We start from the raw sequence: 20,170 nt of genomic DNA, 5'->3' as shown, positions 1-20,170 counted from the left end.
TATGTTAATGTAAGCTGGTTAAAATGTCTTAGATTAAGATCTGCTCTACATTCAAAGTGTGTTTCAGTGCTAATTTTTACATTTTTCAGTGCCACAGCCATATCACCCCGCAGCACAAGACCACTTATTCATTGAAGCTATAAGTTGAGCTGAGCCTGGTTAATAGAGCCCAAGCCTGGCGCTCAACCTGTGGTCTGTGTGAGTCCTAATGCCCCAGTTTAGTAAAGGGGACACTAAAGTATCTGTGAGCACCGTCTTTATGATGAGACAATAAACCAAGGTTCTGACTCTCTGTGGTCATTAAAAATCCCATGGCACTTCTCGTGAAGTGTAGAGATGTAACCTGTTGTCCTGTCAAATTGCCTCCATCGGCCCTTATCAATTATCATCCTCATACACCAAATTGGCTCTATCATTGTCTCTCCACTCCTCCTGTAGTTGGTGAGCCATGTATTCAAATACAAAACAAAATCTGTATTGCAAACCCTGCTCTCTTAAAAAAACAAAAAAGACTTTTAATGGCTTTCCTGGTTCCATGAAAAACCTTTAACCATCATTGGAACCTTTACATAAAACATTCTTCATATTGGAAAAGGGTTATTTAGACTTAAAATTCATCTTTCACACACACAACTCACTTAACGGTTCTTTAGGGACCCAAAAACAGTTCTTCTATAGCAAGACTCAGGTTAAAATAAGCTAAACTTTAAGTAAAGCTGAACAAGAATAACTTAATCAGTGCATTCCAAGATTTGGGGCCCTATCATACACCCGGCGCAAGGCGCGGCGCAATACTTGTTTGGTAGTTTCAGCTTGGCGCAAGAGTCGTTTTGAGGCGTTGCGCTATGCTGTTTAAATAGCAAATGCATTTGCGCTCAGATGTGCGCCCATAGGCGTTCTGGTCTAAAAAGGAAGGCGTTCTTAGGCGGACCGCTGGCCCGTCGCTATTTTGAGAAACTAAAATAGATTTTTCATTAGACCAAAACTAACCCGGTCTAAACTCCAGCGCAGAGTTGTGCCTCGCTTACACACTGCTTAATACGCACAAGAGAGCAATAGGCAAATATCTTTACATATGAAAAAAATTAAATATTAAGGATATGGAGATATATATATATATATATATATATATATATATATATATATATATATATATATATAGGATATAGGAATAGATATAGGATATAAATATAAAGGATTAAAACATTACAAAACATTATTTTCTAGCCTACATAAATATGAAAAATCACTGCTTTTATGTCTTCTTCATCTCGGGAGGCTTTTTCAGTTCATTAATAACAATTTGCTTTTGTATAATGTTATTATTATTAGCAGTATTATTTATTATATCCATATTTATATTTGTTTTTATTAAAAACAAGCTTAGATTTGCCCACCTGTTTTAGACCATATGGGGCATGGCAGGTGTATTTGGAAATAACTCAGTATTTTGAACACACTTGGTCATTATTGTTCAATTATTGGTTTGCTAGAAATTAGAACTGAATTTAGAAATAGTTTTGAAACGAATATTTGCGCTTAACAAACAAAATTAATTATTTATAGGCTAATTGATGTCTGTGCGTAAAGGTTTCCCTATCCAAGAGCAAATGTGAAAGTAGTTCCATTATCTCTCATTCTTACGCAGTAGATGCACTGTTTAACAGTTTTCTGTTAAAAAACTGTCAACTGTTTGCTTGTGAAATGCTCATTTTTTCCACTTAGACTTACTTTGGGTCCTGTAAATAGCGAATGCGCTTATGGCACGACGCTGCTGGCTCTTAAAGGGAATGGGAGATGAGACTCTAATTGGTTTATTCTCAAAACACACCTATAACTCATTAAGAAAATAAACTCAACCCTTTTAGACCATGCGCCTTGGCGCAAAGCGGATTTTCCCGTCCATAAATTAGCAAAAATACTTTCTGACATGCCCTGAAAGCGTTTGCGCCCTGTATTTTGCGCATGGACCGTCAAAATAGAGCCCATTGTGTTTTTGGGCCTCAGGAGTCGGGGCTCTTTCGTACATAAGATACTCTTGTACTTAAAAACACTAAAAAGGGTAACATGGTGGCTCAGCAGTTAGCACTGTCGCTGGTTTGAGGCCCGGCTGGGCCAGTTGGCCTTTCTGTGTGGAGTTTGCAAGTTCTCACCGTATACGCATTGGTTTCCTCGGGGTGCTCCGTTTTCCACCACAGTCCAAAGACATGCGCTAGGTGAAATGAATAATCTAAATTGTTTGTAGTGTATGTGTGTGTGTGTGTGTGTGTTTCCCAGTACTGGGTTGCAGCTGGAAGGGCATTCACTGATAAAACATATATTTTATGCAGCATCCCCTGCATAAAACATACCGCCAAAATAGAATAGTTGGCGGTTCATTCCGCTGTGATGACCTCGGATAAATCAAGGACTGAGCAAATGAATGAAAAACACTAAAAAAGTAAGAATTTTTAAAGTGCTACATCTTTAGAACAGTACACTGTTAGAAAAAAATCCATAAGATGTATGGTAAAAAGCCAGCAGTGTTTTACTGTTTAAAAGAAGGTAGACACTGTTAAATAAATGTAGAATTTTTACAGTAAACAACCGTATTTCATTCATTCATAATGTTTACGTGTGTTAATGTTTTAAAGTATTAACATCTAAATGTTTGTTACACAGACAAAAACCCAACCATATTGTTATGATTTTTTAAAAGCCTAAAAAGTGAAGTGTCACGCACGTGAATTCTGGAGGGAAATGGTTATTTACCGTATTTATTAAGGAAACCTACTGTAAACCAGGTTACAGATTTTTACTGTGACATGTTCTGCAGTTTTTTAAAAATGAAATCACGGCCATTTTTAGTGTAATGTTGTGTGAAACAGTGCAAAAGACACTGATGTTTGTATTGGTCAAACTATTTTTCTAATATGTAAATATAAAATAGCAGTACAGCTACAATCCAAAAGTGTTATGCGTCACTAGATGTAAAAATCAATCTGTTCACACGTAATTTAGAAATTTTTTTTTGTCAAATTGTGCAATCATTTTATTGAGCTCATTAGCGGTGCTCAGTTCTGAGTTTAGGCATACTTGTGCTCTTTTTGTGCCATCTATGAGCAGCATCGGACCTTTTATCTCCACAGACTCTCTCAAGCTGCAGCTAAACTGAACGCTCTTTAATATGATTTGGATTGCTTTAAAACTACAGGGGGGCTCTAGTGAAGGACAGAGGGGGTTCATTTAGCCTTTTGAGGGGTTTTGTTTACAGCTCCTGTTTAACAGATGTTGGAGCGAGGCGCAGAATGCTCTCGCTTTCTTTAATTACTTATCAATAGTGGAAATTTGTATTGACAAGCGCCTGTCAAGAGGAGAGCTTTGTAGTTGTCAGTTATCTGAGAGAGAGCCGCTTAACCAAGAGGCCGCACAATCGGCTCTCCGGGCAGCTCTGAGTGTGGAGGGGGCCTCTGGAGAAGAGCCATGGGACTAAAGAGTTCTTCATAGGGGGAAATCGATGTGGCTAAAGCGTGGCCTCTGACCCTGCGCAGTGCGGCTCCAGAAGCGTGAGGTCAGACGCACCGTATAAGCTCCAGTAAGAGGCGCGCACAGATATTCTCTAAAGAGCTGCCAAACATGCAAACACAAAAGCTCCTATCAAACTATTAAGGGGGGAAAAACCCACGCTGCAGGAGTAAAACGTGCACCAGATGTTTACAAATTCTCACTTATCAACTGTTTATTAACAGATGAACTCTTCGTGAAATACCTTAAAAAGCATAGGAGTTTTAAATACCTTTCTATCTACTATACACTGTTCATGACAGCAAATGTTGCTTTAACTTGAGTTCAACTCATTTTTTTAAGTTCTGAAAAGTTTAATGTAATATTTTTTGTCAGTTTGACTGATGTTGCAAGTTGAGATGACTAGAAAAGTTCATTTGATTCAACTGAAAAACTTAAAATGGCAAGATATATGATCTCCTGAACTGCATGAAGACCTGGAAGGGATGTAATGGTGGGGGGAAAAAAAACTTACGTAACAAAACATATTTGCAAAACAAAACCAAAACAAAAACCTAAAAAAAAATATATATATATTTTCCTATCACCCATTTTTTTTCTCCCACCCAGTTTTATTTTTTCTTTTACCCATTTTTTTTCTCTCCCACCAACACAGGCCTTCAGGGGTATGTAGAAATGTAATGCAAGGTTGTCAGTAAAAATAAATGGCAGTTTAGGGAGTAAATTACAAAAATTGTTCAAAAATATATTAGCATGATGAATACCAAGTTGTTCTAAAAGTATTTACTTTTTACTGATTTCAGCAGAATATGTTTATTTAATAAATATAAGTTATTTTGCGTTTGTATGTCCAGTTGAAATCAGAATTATTAGCCCCCTGTTTATTTTTCCCCCAATTTCTGTTTAACGAAGAGATTTTTTTCAACACATTTCTAAACATAATAGTTTAATAGCTCATCTCTAATAACTGATTTATTTTACCTCTGTCATGATGACAGTAAATAATATTTGACTAGGTATTTTTCAAGACACATCTATACAGCTTAAAGTGACATTTAAAGACTTAACTAGGTTAATTAGGTTAACTAGGCAGGTTAGGGTAATTAGGCAAGTTATTGTATAACGATGGTTTGTTCTGTAGACAATTGAATAAAAACATATAACTTAAACGGGCTAATCATTTTGACCTTAAAATGATTTAAAAAAAATTTAAAACTTACTTAATCTAGCCGAAATAAAACAAATAAGACTTTCCCAAAAGAAAAAAATAATACCATACATACTGTGAAAATGTCCTTGCTCTGTTAAATATCATTTGGGAAATATTTAAAAAAGAAAAAAAAAAATCAAAGGGGGGTTCTAAATACAATTATTCCAACTACAGATGGCAAATGCATATATACATACATACATACATATATATATATAAATATATATATATATATATATATATATATATATATATATATATATATATATATATATATATATATATATATATATATAATATATATATATATATATATATATATATATATATATATATATATATAAATATATATATATATATATATATATATATATATATATATATATATATATATATATATATATATATATATACTATATGCTACCAGACAAGAAAATAATATATAATAATAACAACAGTATTCTAATAATCTGGAATAAAATGCACTTAGAGGCAATTTTAAAATTAAATTAAAGCAGCAATAGAACATGTTGATAGTTAATAGCTCAATGATCTTTCGGCACAGGCAAAACTGTAAATATTTATGCAAAAAAAAAAAAAAACTCCAATCATATTTGTGAAATCGAGTTTTAAGCATAAACATTTGTAATTAGTTTTTTTTAAAATATTCTATACCTTCCATTTCATTTTTTTGTTGTTGCCATTTTTATTATATATTTCATGTATGCACATACTTTTTTATTCAGTTTTTTGTTTTAGTTATGTAAAACTAAATGAAAAACATTTTCTTAACAACTATCTGAAATAATATGTTTACTTCTCATCTCTGTTATAACAATTATCAAGAAATTCTTCATGTAAATCAACATGTAAATGATTTTACTTCACATTTATAGTTTTATAGTTAACTATAATAAACCTTCATATAAAAAAAATATAAAATCAAAAAAATCTAAATCTATGTCTTTTTTAAAAGATCCAATAAATACAGACAAATGAACTACCAGGATCTGGAGGAAAGTGAACAATTATTAAATCAATCAGTAACGGTTTATGATTGACATTAATATGCACTAACAAGACTCAAGATGATCTAAAATAGACCCTTTAGGGAACTCTTCTTTGAATCCCCATGGATTTAATCCTAAACAAAACCTCTTAAACCAGATCACAGCTCGAGTTTAGCTTTTCTTAAGCCTTGCCGATCAATATTGGAAATAACCAGAGGATCAATCGACTAATTAGGTGACAAGATGGGCTAATAACCCATGATACCAGATTAGCTTAAACCCTACTGACATATTTAATAAAAAAAATACTGAGTAATAAATTCTTTCGCAAAAAAAGGGAAAACTATTAGTCATCTTGTAAAAGATTAATGTTTTAAATATTTCACAATCGATGTTTAAATGAGCAGACATTTTCAGTATTTCCTATACATTGTTCTTTATTACAGAGAAAGTCTTATTTCTTTTAAATTGGCTTGAATATGAAAAACTTTTGATTTATTTTAAACCAATTTTAAGTCAATATAAGCCCCCTTAAGCAGCAGTCACACAGCACTGTTCGCCCCATAGACTTCCATTCAAACGGCAGACCAGAAATGCAAGCTCATGAAACAAGTTTCGCAGATCGCTGCGTTGGAAATTTCCTGCTTGGTGAACTCTGACCTGCGAAATCGAATCACTTGGCTGCATTTGACATTAGAAATTTAAAATATGTACCAATTGCTCATTTTTAAAAATGTCTAATCAACTTGTTTAATCAATTTTTGCAACGCCATACGACAGAATTTTGCATCCTCAAACTCCAGTGTGACCGCAGCAATAATATTTATTATCTTGATTGACTACAGATGCAGATCTTGACTTGCCTAATTAACCTAAATTGCCAAGTTAACCTAGTTAGTTAGATGCTTAAATGGCACTTTAAGTTGAATACTAGTATCTTTCAAAATAACTGTGAAGTAATATGCTCTGTCTGTCAAAAAAAAAAAAGTGTTGAAAAAAATATCTTCTCTACGTTTAAACTTTAAATTTCACAGAAAGGCTCATAATTTCAACTTTAACTGCACTAACTGTTCAAACTACATATTTAAAATAAGCTAAATCAACACAGTTCTTGAGTTTTTTTTTTATGTTAAACTTAAATTTGTAAAAACTATAGATTTGTCTTGGGACAACATGACAGAATTGTGTGGAACATTGTTTACAGTGTGTATCATATAAAATTGCTGTGGCATCAAGTGATAAAACATCCAACCATACGACCCAAACGCTAGCACTGACCCCCTCTTTGACCCCATCATTCAGAGGTGATCAGAAGAGCGACTGATCGAACTTGATAATGAAGAAGACCTTAAGCTGTCTCACTGCACATGCTCAAATCTTTAAATCACTCAATAAACAGTGAGAGTCGCCCCCCTTCCCGGTCGTCCGGACATTGTGCGAGGTATTGATCCTGCCGTAGTTTTTAATACCTGGGGTCCGGATCTGTGACATGAGATGGTTGGGGCCCAGGGTAAACACATGGGCCTGGGGTGAGCGCCATACAATAGACCTCCCTCTATGCCTCCACGGGCTCTTTGTGTGACTTTGTTGCGCGAGAAAAACAGCTGCTGGAGAAAGAGTTTGTGGTCAGGCACCTGCTGGAGAAGAAGGTCTCCATACATCAGTATTGACATGCTGGGTAACTGAGGAAGATATAGAGTAAAACTGACAGGTTACGATTAGACATCACAAAATACTCTATATTGTCACCTTCAATGATACACTTTAGGTATGGGACGATAACCGGTTTCATAGTTTACCGTGGTTTGGAAAAGTCACAGTTTTAAACTTTCCTGCTATGCTGTTCCTACAGTATATATATGCTTGTTTTTGTTATGTTTATGTGTTGTCAAAAACTATTTCAGTTATTTATTTAAGGCAACAGTAACCCCAGCAGGAAAGGACCATCCATATCTAAAGCTGGTCAGCTTACGATTCAGAAAACATTAGAAAAACAAATCACTTCTACATCCAAGCATGCTATGGGCCTGTACAGTGCAGTGACTTACTTTATATCCAACACAAAGTTGTTGATTCTTTAGCCTCACATTTTCATTCATTCATTTACCTTCAGCTTAGTCTATATTTCAGAGATCACCAACCATACTAGCGCATGTTTTACGTAGTGGATGCTCTTCCAGCCACAACCCAGTACTGGGAAACACCCATACACTCTCAAATATACCCACACTTATACACTAGAGCCAATTTAGTTTATTCGATTCACCTATAGAGCATGTGTTTGGACTGTGGAGAAACCAAAGCACCCAGAGGAAACCCACGCAAACATGGGGAGAACATGCAAACTCCACACAGAAATACCCAAGAAACTGACCCAGCCTGGACTCCAACCAGCAACCTTCTTGCTGTGAGGCGACAGTGCAAACCACTGAGCCACCCTACCCAGACATTTTAAAACAACTTATTTAATAACAATACTGTGATGCCATAATATTTGTAATCCAAGGTTATCATACCGTCAGAACCTTGTACCGGTGTTCTGTTGATTTTTCCTACCTTGTAAGATTGTCCCAACTCCCAATCACAAAGTAGGTAGCACATTTTTATGACGCAATATCCTACCCATCAGATTTTGCTACCAGTGTAAATTTTAATGTGGAGTTGTGTGATATGAAGCTATAATATCACCCTGACCTACCGAATCCATTCAATCACCATTCATCAACCATTCAATTACACCTACATTTTAAAATCTTACATTTTTGTATGACTGAACTTGTATGAATTGGTATGAATTAGCCACTAAACTGGTAAAATGTTAATTAGTTACATTTCCTCGTGAGATCAGGCTGTTATTTCTGATAATGTACATAGAAAGCTAATTAAATTTAGGCAAACAGTCTGTTTTAATGTTTCAAATATGCTTCTAGCATTTTAAAACAGGTGAAAACCTATTGCCTTCAGAACTGCCTTAATCCTTTGTGGCATAGATTCAACAAGGTGCTGTAAATATTCCTCAGAGACTGAACATTTTCATGTTTTATGACATGGTGCGTTATCCTGCTGGAAGTAGCCATGATACTAATGGGCCCAAAGTGTGCCAAGAAAATATCCCCCACACCCTTACACATCCACCACCAGCCTGAACCGTTGATACAAAGCAGGATGGATCCATGCTTTTATGTTGCTGATACCAAAATCTGACCCTAAAGTTCAAATGTCGCAGCAGAAATTGAGACTCATCAGACCAGGCAACGTTTTTCCAATCTTCTATTGTCCAATTTTGTTGAGCCTGCTTGAATTGTACCCTCAGTTTCCTGTTCATAGCATACAGGAGTGGCACCCGGTGTGGTCTTCTGCTGCTGTAGCTCATCCTCCTCAAGGTTGGTTCAGAGATGCTCTTCTGCATACCTCGGTTGTTGGAGTGGTTTTTGAGTTACTGTTGCCTTTCCATCAGCTGGAACCAGTCTGGCCATTCCCCTCTGACACCAACAAGACATTTGCGGCCATAGAACTGCCGCTCACTGGATATTTTCTCTTTTTTTGGACCATTCTCTGTAAACCCTAGAGATGGTTGTGTGTGAAAATCCCAGTAGATCAGCAGTCTCTGAAATACTCAGACCAGCCTGTCTGGCAGCAACACCCATGCCCCGTTTAAAGTCACCTAAATCCTCTTGCCCATTTTGATGCTCTGTTTGAACTGCATCAAATCATCTTGTACATGCCTAAATGCATTGAATTGCTGCCATAAGATCGGCTGATTTGACATTTGCATTAACAAGCATTTTGTGCACCTAATAAAGTGGCCGGTGAGTGTATTGGCAACATTCAATCATTCATTACATTTTTTTTTCGGCTTAGTCCCTTTATAAATCTAGGGTCGCCACAGCGGAATAAACCGCCAACCTATCCAGCACATGTTCCAAGCAGCAGATGCCCTTCCAGCTGCAACCCATCTCTGGGAAACATCCATACACACTCATTCACACACACACACACACACACACACACACTACGGATAATTAAGCCTACCCAATTCATCTATAGCACGTGTGTTTGGACTGTGGGGGAAACCAGTGCACCCGGAGGAAACCCACGCAAACGCAGGGAGAACATGCAAACTCCACACAGAAACGCCAACAGTCTTTTAGTGTATCATCAAATGGTTTTTGGTCAAAATATGTCTGATTAAATTACTTCCTGTTTAAAAGGCATTAAATAAGGACACATTGCTTCACATTACAGTTTTATTTTCACCTCTGATCCCTGTATAGTATTGTTAAGGTGCTATAAACAGTGTTATAAAATCTAAAAATGTACAGTTAAAAAAAAAATAAATAACTAAACCGCTACAAAAACTTTAATAACATTAAAAAACACTGTACAACCATACTGATCTTTATTTATGACAGGTTTCTGAAGTAATAATTTTTTTAAACTTATGCTTTCAAGGTGAAATGCCTGCATTTAGAGTGTTTCAGCTAAAAATACTGTTTTTTTTATACCTTAAATGACCTAAAATATATATATTTCAAAACTTCTTCCAAATGAAGCTCTGTGCAAATGAATTACAAACAAAACGCTAACCAATTTAAATGTGTAAACAAACTTTACTAATTTGCATACAAATCATAATACTGCGTCTGCTTTACAAGGCAATGAGTCATGAAAATGTCAGAACTAGTTTTACATATTCGCAACTAGACAGCTTTTTTGTCTTTGATGTGGATTGCTTTACATTATTATTAGAAGTGACATCACATCAGTGCTGAAAACACATGGTTTCAAGTATAATTGTGGATATCATGTACAACTATATCACAAACATCCTTATAGTGCAACACAGAGACCTTCACCGAAAGTGACAGATTAAAACACCATCAAAAAAGGATGATTATTAGGGCGCAGGGTCCTTGAAAACATAGGAAACAATAGAGAATACTTTTTAAACTCAACCAAAGTTATCCAGTTACCCCTGCGCCAATCTATGCCCACTTCTGCTGATGATAATGGTCATAACAAGGTCTGTTTTAGCATGGTGGGAATTAGGATTGCTTGTTAGCTCGGGGTTGCTAGGAGCCGTGATGATCTGGGCTCTGCAATCTCCTCTGCTTTGTGTCAGTCCTTCTACTTCTTTGCCCCTCATTTAGACTGCAGGATTTACTCAGATGCAGTTTATCCGACCCAAGTGACGCGCAGCCCATTATGAAGAGCTCCAGTGACTCTTCCTCTTTGACTCTCTGTTCATTGACAATCATTGCGAGTCGTAATATGGACAGAGAGAGAGAGAAAGAGAGAAAGAGACAGAGAGAGAGAAAAAAAAGTCAGGGTCAGAGGTCATCTCTTCACCTTGGCATCCTCTTTGATTTTCCAGATCATGAGCTCCATGCAGGCCCTGGCATCCTCGCTGGAGTCATGCCCTCCCACTGAAAACACACAGATAGGCATGTTATTTAGTTGCATGTTATGAACTAACTAGTCTCAGCCTCAGATTTCAGCTGCTGTCTGGGCCTTCACTACCTTTCTTCACCTCACTTTCTTCATGTGTTCAATACTTTTTTCCCTGCATCAATTCATTTTTTTAAGCAAAACTTAATTTGTCAACTATTTAGATTTGTTTTTTTTTGTATATATGGATTATTTAGTTGTTACCAACGTCTGGTGAAAATGTTCAATCCAATGGCACCTTTATAAATATGTTTTCTAAGAAAAATGGTTGTGTTCAATACTTATTTCCCCACTGTAATATAAGGTATGTTTATCCTCGCTGGAGTCATGCCCTCCCACTGAAATCACAGACAGGCATGTTATTTAGGTGCATGTTATGAACTAAATACTCTCAACCTCAGACATCACGCCAAACACCACCTTAAGACCTTTAGCTAAACATCTGATGCATATGGCACACTTTTCTGGAAAACACTTTAGCAGATCCTCAGTCATCCTCTGATTGGTGTAAATATACAAGATTTCCAGGAGTCGATCTTTTAACCAGCCTGCATGGAAACAAGCTTGAGCGGATAAAAAAAAGCTACCATGTTTATATTGACGACAGTGCTGCTTATTAAACATATAACTTTCGGAGACTATAACGCATCAGTGATTTACTGCCGGTACACCCGTGTCTTTGTACCATTTTTTTATTAAAAACCCAAACAATACAAACATAAAAGGGCAGAGGGTTGCACGATAACTACTGAGAGATTTCAGTTGCTGTCTGGGCTTTTACTGCCTTTCTACACCTTCGTTTCTTTGTGCATTTAATACTTTTTCCCTACATCATTTAATTTATTTTACGCAGAACTTAATTAGATTTGTTTTCTTTGCATATATGGATTTCTTTGGTTGTTACCAACATCCGAGGAAAATTTCAAGTCAACGTCACCTTGATAAATATGCTTTCTGAGAAAAATAACACCATCATTTTTCTCAGTAAGCATATTTCTTAAGGTGATGATGACTTGAAATTTCCCTCAGATGTTGGTAACAACCGAAGAATGGTTTAATACTTGTTTTCTCCACTGTAACGTTCTCTTTTTTTTTAATGTCAGTGAAAACCTGTAAATATTCTGTCATTTTGGTTATAAATTTAAGAAAAAGACATTGTTCAAAACAGTAACTGTTTTGATTTGTGGATACTCACAAATACAACAAAACCTTTCTTTTATAGAACAAAGTCTTTTACACTCATCTCAGTCTGCATGACCTTTATGTAGAAATGTATCACCAAAATAACGAATGAATCTCAGAGCAAAGTCTACATACATGTCCTGCTGATTTCCTATATGTTTAGCTGACAGATAATCGAAAATATTGATGCGTCGATGTTGTAAACTTTAAAAGACTTTCCTGATTGAATGATGCAAAGTTGCGTCTCAGACTGTTATTCTGAGGACATTACAGTCCCAAAAACATGGTGTGGTACAAAACAATACGTGATTGATTGGTTAACCTGTCAGTCATTTATATAGTGGGCAGTCTGCAAAGGACATAGTGGGCAGTCCTTGACCATTCAAAGCAGTCAAAGCTCCCAAGCCTTCAGAAGTCAGTCTGACTATGCAAGACTAGAAACAAACTAAAACAGTTTTGGATAAAACCAAGAGAAGACTCTCAGATCATTTAAGACACAGGTGTCAAAGCCAGTTCCTGAAGGGCCGCAGCTCTGCACAGATTAGTTTCAACTCTAATTAAACCCACCTGATTAAACTAATTGAGTCCTTTTGAGGTTTGTTTGAAACCTACAGGTAAGTGTGCTGAAGCAGGGTTTGAACTAAACTGTGCAGAGCTGTGGCTCTCCAGGACAGGCTTTGACACCTGTGATTTAAGATGTACAAGTGAACCTAATACCACACTCCTAATAATTCAGCTTTGACAAGTACAGTAAACCAGATAAAAAAAAAAATACACAAAATAATATGCAAATAGCAAAAACGGTATATTGCTAAATGTTATAAATTGTAGTGGCAAAGTTGAAGTACACTTTATGTTAAGGTATCTTTGTTACAGTCCAACTACACATGTAAGAACAGTAATATAAATAAACTTCTAGTATTTACTGAATGGTTAGGGTTAAATGAAGACGGTTATGGTTTGATGCATGTAATTATGCATAACTTATCGTTATAACTAGTAAGAAGAGGGAATTTGAGTGGAAAGGAGACGCTCAAATTAAATGTTACTCACTGAAGTATTTGAAGTATTGAATTGATTTTATTCTCATTTTTAAAATAAATTAAAATTAAATAAATAAATAAATAGAATGTTGGGATTAACATTTATAAAGGTAAATATATGCTGTAGGAGTGCTGTTAAATGTTAGTGAATGTGAACAAATGTTAACAAATAATGACAAAGTGTTTCTAAAATCTTAGACCTTTAGAAATAAGTAAATGCAATTAGCATTTTTTCTTTAGGGTGAAGTATATCCTGTACACTACTTTTTGGTGAACTTCACCTAAATCTAGTCATAATAATGCAGATCAGTACCGTTGTCCTGGATGATGCGTTTGAGGTAGTCGGCCATAAGGTTACGCAGAGCACGTTTGTAGGGCAAGCCCAGACGATGAGGAAACACAATAGCGGTGTCTACAACCATGCTGTGAATGAGCTAGAAAACAGAGAACAGACAGCAGCATTATTCATTCATTCATTTTCTCTTCGGCTTAGTCCCTTTATTAATCAGGGGTCTCAAAAGCGGAATGGTCTTATCCAGCAAATGTTTTACACAGCGGATGCCCTTACAGCTGCAACCCAACACTGGAAAACACCCACACACTCTTGCACACACTCACATACACTAGGGCCAATTTAGCTTATTCAATTCACCTATACAGCATGTCTTTGGACTGTGGGGGAAACCGAAGCACCTGGGGGAAACCCATGTGAACATGGAGAGAACATGCAAACGCCATACAGAAATGCCAACTAATCCAGCCAGGGCTCGAACCAGCAACCTTCTTGCTGTAAGGCAATTGTTTATTGCAAAATTAAGGCAAAATGTTTAGAGCATTTTAAAGGCATATAGTAACTGAATAAAGTAGTACATAATACTTAAACGGTTCATTAACAAAGGTCTCTGGGATCTGGAACGTCATGAGCGTGAGTAAAAAAAAAAAGATGAATTATTCATTTTGTGTGAACTAACCCTTTAAGATAAATAGATATCTCAACGCTGCAATTTCTTGCAATAATACTCCTGTTTTGCAAAGATTATGTATGACAAGAGCACAATTAAAATTCCAAAAAATGCTATGTTAAAATTGCTAACCTTGAGCGCAAACAGGTCGCTCTCTAGACTGTGTCCGATGAGGATGGAGTCTGCACTGAACATGCTGAGCAGCACCGCCTGGACATCCCGCAGGCTGATGGTGGTGTTTTCCAGATCATCCGCAGTCACACCTGAAAACCTGGACACAGCTGTCATGTTAACAAGAAAACTGAAGGTAAATGTGAGTTCTATCTTAACACAAGTCCTACCGTGTGTTGTAATCCACCACTCTGCTCCCTGGTTTGACAAAAGTGTCATAGACCACCTTGAGTTCAGAGTTAATGACGGTCACTCTGGTCAGCTCCAGACCTTGCTTTGTGTAGCACTACAAAACAAGTAATGTAAAAGCTTTAAATCATCTTCATAAAGAGCCTACAGAGTTTCATCCTGTTTCTTTTATTAGGCATTTATCCACTTCTAAACTGAGTGTGGGTGTTTTTAAAGAACTGTTATTCTCACCATTTCACAGTCCAAGGCGTAGACGCCGGCATTACCATCTACTGGCAAGGGCTTGCTAAAAGTCTTTACAAAACCATCCAAAGATTCCTTTCGGCCATCTTGTACATGTTGCTGAAGAAAAAGGAAACAGAAAAACAGTTATTCGTATTCCTCACAGAATGCACACAAGCCTTAATGAACTCTATTCAGTATAAAGCTCCCTCTAAACACCTTATTGAAAGCTTTGTCTGATAGATTCAACTAACGAAAGACTTCATTGTCCTGTTTAGGCAAACAAAAGACTTCTGAACACACTAAAAAAACATCTTGTGTACTTTAACATTATATGTTTGTCATTAGTATATGGTATAATTGCCTATGTATGCTTAAGCTATTTTTGGAAATTTCAATATTTGGTTATTACACCACAGTCCTTATGGAAACATACAATGAATACATTAGGGCTGCACAATGTTAAAAAAAATAAGTCATTGCAATATTTAATTTTTCTGTAAAATATATTGCGATATGAATATCATTTCACCAGAGAGCTGGAATAGCTCCATTTGGGAAGAATTCAATAATTTAGACTGATTTGGAATTATTCTGGGTGTGAATCATGATTAAAATTCATTCATTCATTTTCTTTTTGGCTTAGTCCCTTTATTTATCAGGGGTCACCACAGTGGAATGAACCGCCAACTTATCCATCATATGTTACGCAGTGGATGCCCTTCCAACCGCAACCAAACACTGGGAAACACCCATACACTCTTGCCTTTACACCCATACACTCTTGCCTTTACACACATACACTACGGCTAATTTAGCTTATTCAATTCACCTGTGCAGCATTTCTTTGGACTGTGGGAGAAACCAGAGCTCCAGGAGGAAACCCACATGAACATGGGGAGAACATGCAAACTCCACACAGAAATGCCAACTGACCCAGGGTTTGAACCAGTGACCTTCTTGTTGTAAGGCGACAGTGCCACCCACTAAGCCACCGTGTCGCCCCATGATTAAAATATAATAACAATTTAAAAGCATAAACAAATACAATAGAGCAAATATAAAAGTAAAATAAAGATTAGAAACTGAATAGTCATATGTAAAAACAGCACAGTATAGTCTTTATTGTAAAAATAATCTAATAAAATGAATATTTAATAACTAATTAATTACAAATTTATTACAAATGGTACAATTTCTTGTGCCTTAATACAGTAACAGGCCTTACAACACATGACATTTGTAGAGTTTTAAATAAGGAGTAAATGTTAATCATCAGCATGTTTTTCGAAATAATGGCTCGTGTCTACTTATAATCTCAACATTGCATACCCTGCAATGTGACTATTGCAGACGCGCACATTGTGATATCGATGCTAAAGCCATATATTGTTCAGCCCTTGAAAATACTTTAAAAGGGCTGTACCCTGGCCCGTGCAGAGACCGTCCAAAGGGCATGTGGAGGATACATTTTTTGAAGAGCGGGGGTGGGGGCTGTTGTTTTTGTCGTGCGCGTTCTGATCAGCTGTGTTGTCGTACGCGTACTGTAAAGCGGGGGGAGGGGGTGGGTTGAGCGCGCGTACTCAAGAGCGGTGTTGTCGCGCGCCTACAGAAGGGCGGGACGGAGGGTGTGTCGCGTCGCGAGGGCACTTTTGATCATTTTGGAAGGGCACTTTATATCCAAGACTAAAAAGGGCATGTGCATTGCACAGGTTGAACCCTATGTGTGCACGTGCCTGTTTGTACCAATATGTTTTATGTTACTCAGAGACCTGTTATTAGAACAGATAGAGAAGAAGGATGCCTCAGTTATTTCAAAGAAATAGGATCTTCCCCTTTTAAATGCATGTATGTGTGTGTGTAATTGTTGACAAGCATTATAAATAGATTTATTTTACTTCCCATGTGCCAAAAAAGAAATCATTTAAATGTAAATATGCACATGTATATATAAACATTATGTAAATAATAGAAAAATGGTAAAACTTGGTTTTAAAAAATCATTTGCGGAATGATAGTTAAAATAATTATAGTTTTGCAGATTTTAATTAAAACTAAGCTTGTTCAAATTTACAAGTCACACAAAGCACATTTTAAATCTCATTTAATGGATACAGAAAATATTTGTTGTCTTGAGAAAAATAATGATAGAGGAGACTTACTTTACACACTTCACATCCAGGAGAGCCGACCGCACCTGAACAGCAGTTGTAAAGTGTCTCCCAACCTCCTGGAACTATATAAAACAAATAAACAGATCACTGTTTCCATTGACAGAGAGATAACACACACAATAAACACTGAAACCACATGAAACAGATCCAGAATCTCCTCTCGCATCCACACACTGACCTCTGTTTCTGCGTAACCTGCCCCAGTGATGACTGCACTCCTCTTTACGCACACAGCTGCCGTTAGAGTTCACCTTATACTCAGCTCCACATCGACAGCAAATTTTGGAAAAAGCTGAGGAACACATTTAGGACAAGTTATGAAAGAGGAAGATTTTTCCAAACATAATAAACAGCATGTCTTGTCATAAATCCGTGAACTTGTATTTTTACTGGAAATAAAAACATTGGGCATATGGTGTGATGTAGGTTTGAGTGTAGCACCATCTAGTGGCTTGACTCTGTTATCGAATGTAATGTGAACAATTAGCATAAAGAAACAAGATTATTAAAAAGAAGCCTACGGTCATTGTTTTTCTTCTCTGGTAGGTTATGGACGACAGCGTGTCCTGATATCTCTGGATGAGGCAGAGGGTAGCCGTGCTCCTGCAGCTGCTCTTCTGTCATGGCATATTTTCTTAGTTTCTTGTAGAGAATGGCACCTGAAAAACAACATGCATAACATAAAAAAGCATAAATACCTGGCCCCTATTCTTATCATACGAGAAGTTTAATTGCTAAAACAGATCACTTTTTGGTCAATTTCAGATATCATGCTTTTAAATGTTGTGTATAGAAGAGTGCTATAACTAAAAAATTACTAAATTACTGAAACTAAAGTACTAAAGATTACAACTTCAAAAAACACACATTTAAAATTTAAAATGCAATTTAAAAATACAAAAAGCAGAGTTTTTGCTTTTGCACAAAATAAAATAAAATAATATAATAAAAATATATTAAATAAAATGAAGCAAACCAAATAATAAAATTTAAAAATGAAACAAATTATAAAGGATGGCACATAACAAAGAAAAAAAAACACACAATCAAAACAAAAAAACACAAAATAAAACACAAAACATGAAAGAAACAAAAACACACAAAAAAACAGAAAAACGAAACGAAACACAAAACAAAAAAACTAAACAAAAAAAACACAACACAACAAAACAAAAAGACACAAAATAAAACAAAAAACTAACACAACACAAAAAAAACTAAACAAAAAACACACAAAACAAAGAACACAACAAAAAACTAAAATGACAAAGCAAAACACAGAACAAAGCAAAAAACACAAAACTAAATGTATCAAAACAAAAAAAAACACAAAAAACGAAACAAAACACACAAAACAAAAAATAACACAAAACACACAAAAAAACTAAACAAAACACTAAAAACTAAATACTAAAAATTAAGCAAAAAACAGAAAAAAGTACCTTTAGGGTTGACATCATGCTGTTTGCCGGAGCGGTTAATAGTGAAGCTGGTTGTGGCAGCGAGCCGTCCGCCAAGAACTTCTTCATGAGACTGAGCTTTTTTGTTCACAGATACAGCCGGGCTCTCTGAGGAACAAACAGCACAAAAATCACCAGTTTATGATTAAAACAAGAACAAACATATACTAACTGTCCAAAAAAAGTTGAAACAGTTAAAAGTTAACCTATGGAGCTGACATCTGACAAACTTAATCTGTTCTATTTCTCAAGAAACAAGACTTGCCTTTATAGGAGATGCAGAATCAAGAAATGACCATGATTTAAGGATGTTTCTATATTTCTAATAGAAAGCAACAGTATAATTTTACATATTTATTTTAGTGTGGCATGCAACATTCAATTTTATACGTTATGAATTTTTTGAATTCCTGCTATTTTAAGATCCGTTAAAAGCCCTAAATTGTGTCGGCGCAATAGCCTAGTGGTTAGTGCGTCGACATATGGTGCAGTAGCACGTCAGGGCGTCCCGAGATCGAATCCCGGCTCGAGAACATTTCCCTACCCTACTGCCTCTCTCTCTTCAACTTCGCTTCCTGTCTAAATACTGTCCCATCTAATAAAGGCAAAAAGGCCAAAAATAAATCTTAAAACAAAAAAAAGCCCTATATTGTGAAAAGGTAAATCAATTACATCTTAAGAGTGTGATTGATAGTAAGAATTAAGAATGTAACCGTAGTTTAGAGTACGCTCAGTCACATTAAATTAATGTAGTGAACTGAGAAGTGTATTGATCTGAATGTGTGTTTCAGACTGACTGGTGACAGGAGACGCAGGCGTGCTTCTGCTGCGGAGCTTCTTCACCGTGTTCACAGCCACATTCAGGTAGATGTTTTTACTGCTGCTTCTGTCATAAACCACCTTCTCTTCCTCAAGAGCCTGACAGGAGAGAAAACACCCACAATCATATGTGAGGGGCCCGACACTACATTAAACGAAATGAAATTGTGAAAGCTGTATGGCTCACTAATTGGAAAGCGTCCTGTTCAGAGGAGCAGAACTTCAGGCACTCATCGATGAAGATGTTAAGGTAACGCTGGCGGACAATGGTGGGCACCTTGGCCCCGAATTCAGTAGGAATGACAGGTCTCTTCATGGTAGAGCTCTGTGGTGGGCAGAAAAAGGTTAATCAAATAATGTGATCAATACATCTAGAAATTACAGCAAAAATGTCATGTTTTTATGGTTCGATCTGATTTAATAAATATGTAAATAGCTTGTTTTTAATTGAAGGAATGAATGAAAAAGATTATTGCAACTAATAAACAGATTTTTTGTGTACCAAAGTACCTATTATAAAATGTTTAATTATGCAAGAGTCAGGACTTATAATTAAATTTTTTTTTAATTATATTTCATATAAACAAGTCTTATTAATAGCTGAAATTATAGCCAAACTTAATACCACTTAAAATAATCATTAAAAAGTGTACTACATCACAAATGTTTATTACCTTCATTTTGTTAATTATTTGTTTTTCGTGGAGTAAAATGCAAATGCAAATGTTTTGTTATTTACAGGTTTTATTTGTTTTTTTACAGGGTTATTTACAAGA

The 20,170-nt window shown here is 36.0% G+C and overlaps 1 protein-coding gene across 2 annotated transcripts in view; it reads right to left on the bottom strand.

Annotated features, from left to right (window-relative positions):
• Window positions 1-10,706: 10,706 nt before the first annotated feature.
• Window positions 10,707-20,170, bottom strand: part of rexo1 (REX1, RNA exonuclease 1 homolog) — a 16,485-nt gene continuing 7,021 nt past the window's right edge. The window contains exons 6-16 of one of the 2 annotated variants that reach the window (NM_001126416.1): window positions 19,582-19,719; window positions 19,373-19,493; window positions 18,558-18,683; window positions 17,637-17,774; window positions 17,294-17,407; window positions 17,104-17,177; window positions 14,951-15,061; window positions 14,701-14,816; window positions 14,492-14,630; window positions 13,711-13,831; window positions 10,707-11,150 (exon numbers count right to left, since the gene is read on the bottom strand). In NM_001126416.1, the coding sequence (NP_001119888.1) occupies window positions 11,062-11,150; window positions 13,711-13,831; window positions 14,492-14,630; window positions 14,701-14,816; window positions 14,951-15,061; window positions 17,104-17,177; window positions 17,294-17,407; window positions 17,637-17,774; window positions 18,558-18,683; window positions 19,373-19,493; window positions 19,582-19,719 (1,287 nt within the window). In that variant the 3' untranslated portion in view covers window positions 10,707-11,061. Of the gene's footprint in view, window positions 11,151-11,412; window positions 11,511-13,710; window positions 13,832-14,491; window positions 14,631-14,700; window positions 14,817-14,950; window positions 15,062-17,103; window positions 17,178-17,293; window positions 17,408-17,636; window positions 17,775-18,557; window positions 18,684-19,372; window positions 19,494-19,581; window positions 19,720-20,170 lie in introns of those variants that run through there. The other variant, XM_087263619.1, reaches the window with a different exon arrangement.

This window comes from Danio rerio, chromosome 8 (genome assembly GCF_052040795.2).
Source record: "Danio rerio strain M-AB ecotype USA chromosome 8, GRCz13ab, whole genome shotgun sequence".
Taxonomy (NCBI): Eukaryota; Metazoa; Chordata; class Actinopteri; order Cypriniformes; family Danionidae; genus Danio; species Danio rerio.
The sequence above is the reverse complement of the archived record's forward strand: the minus strand, read 5'-3'. Positions and strand labels throughout refer to the sequence as shown.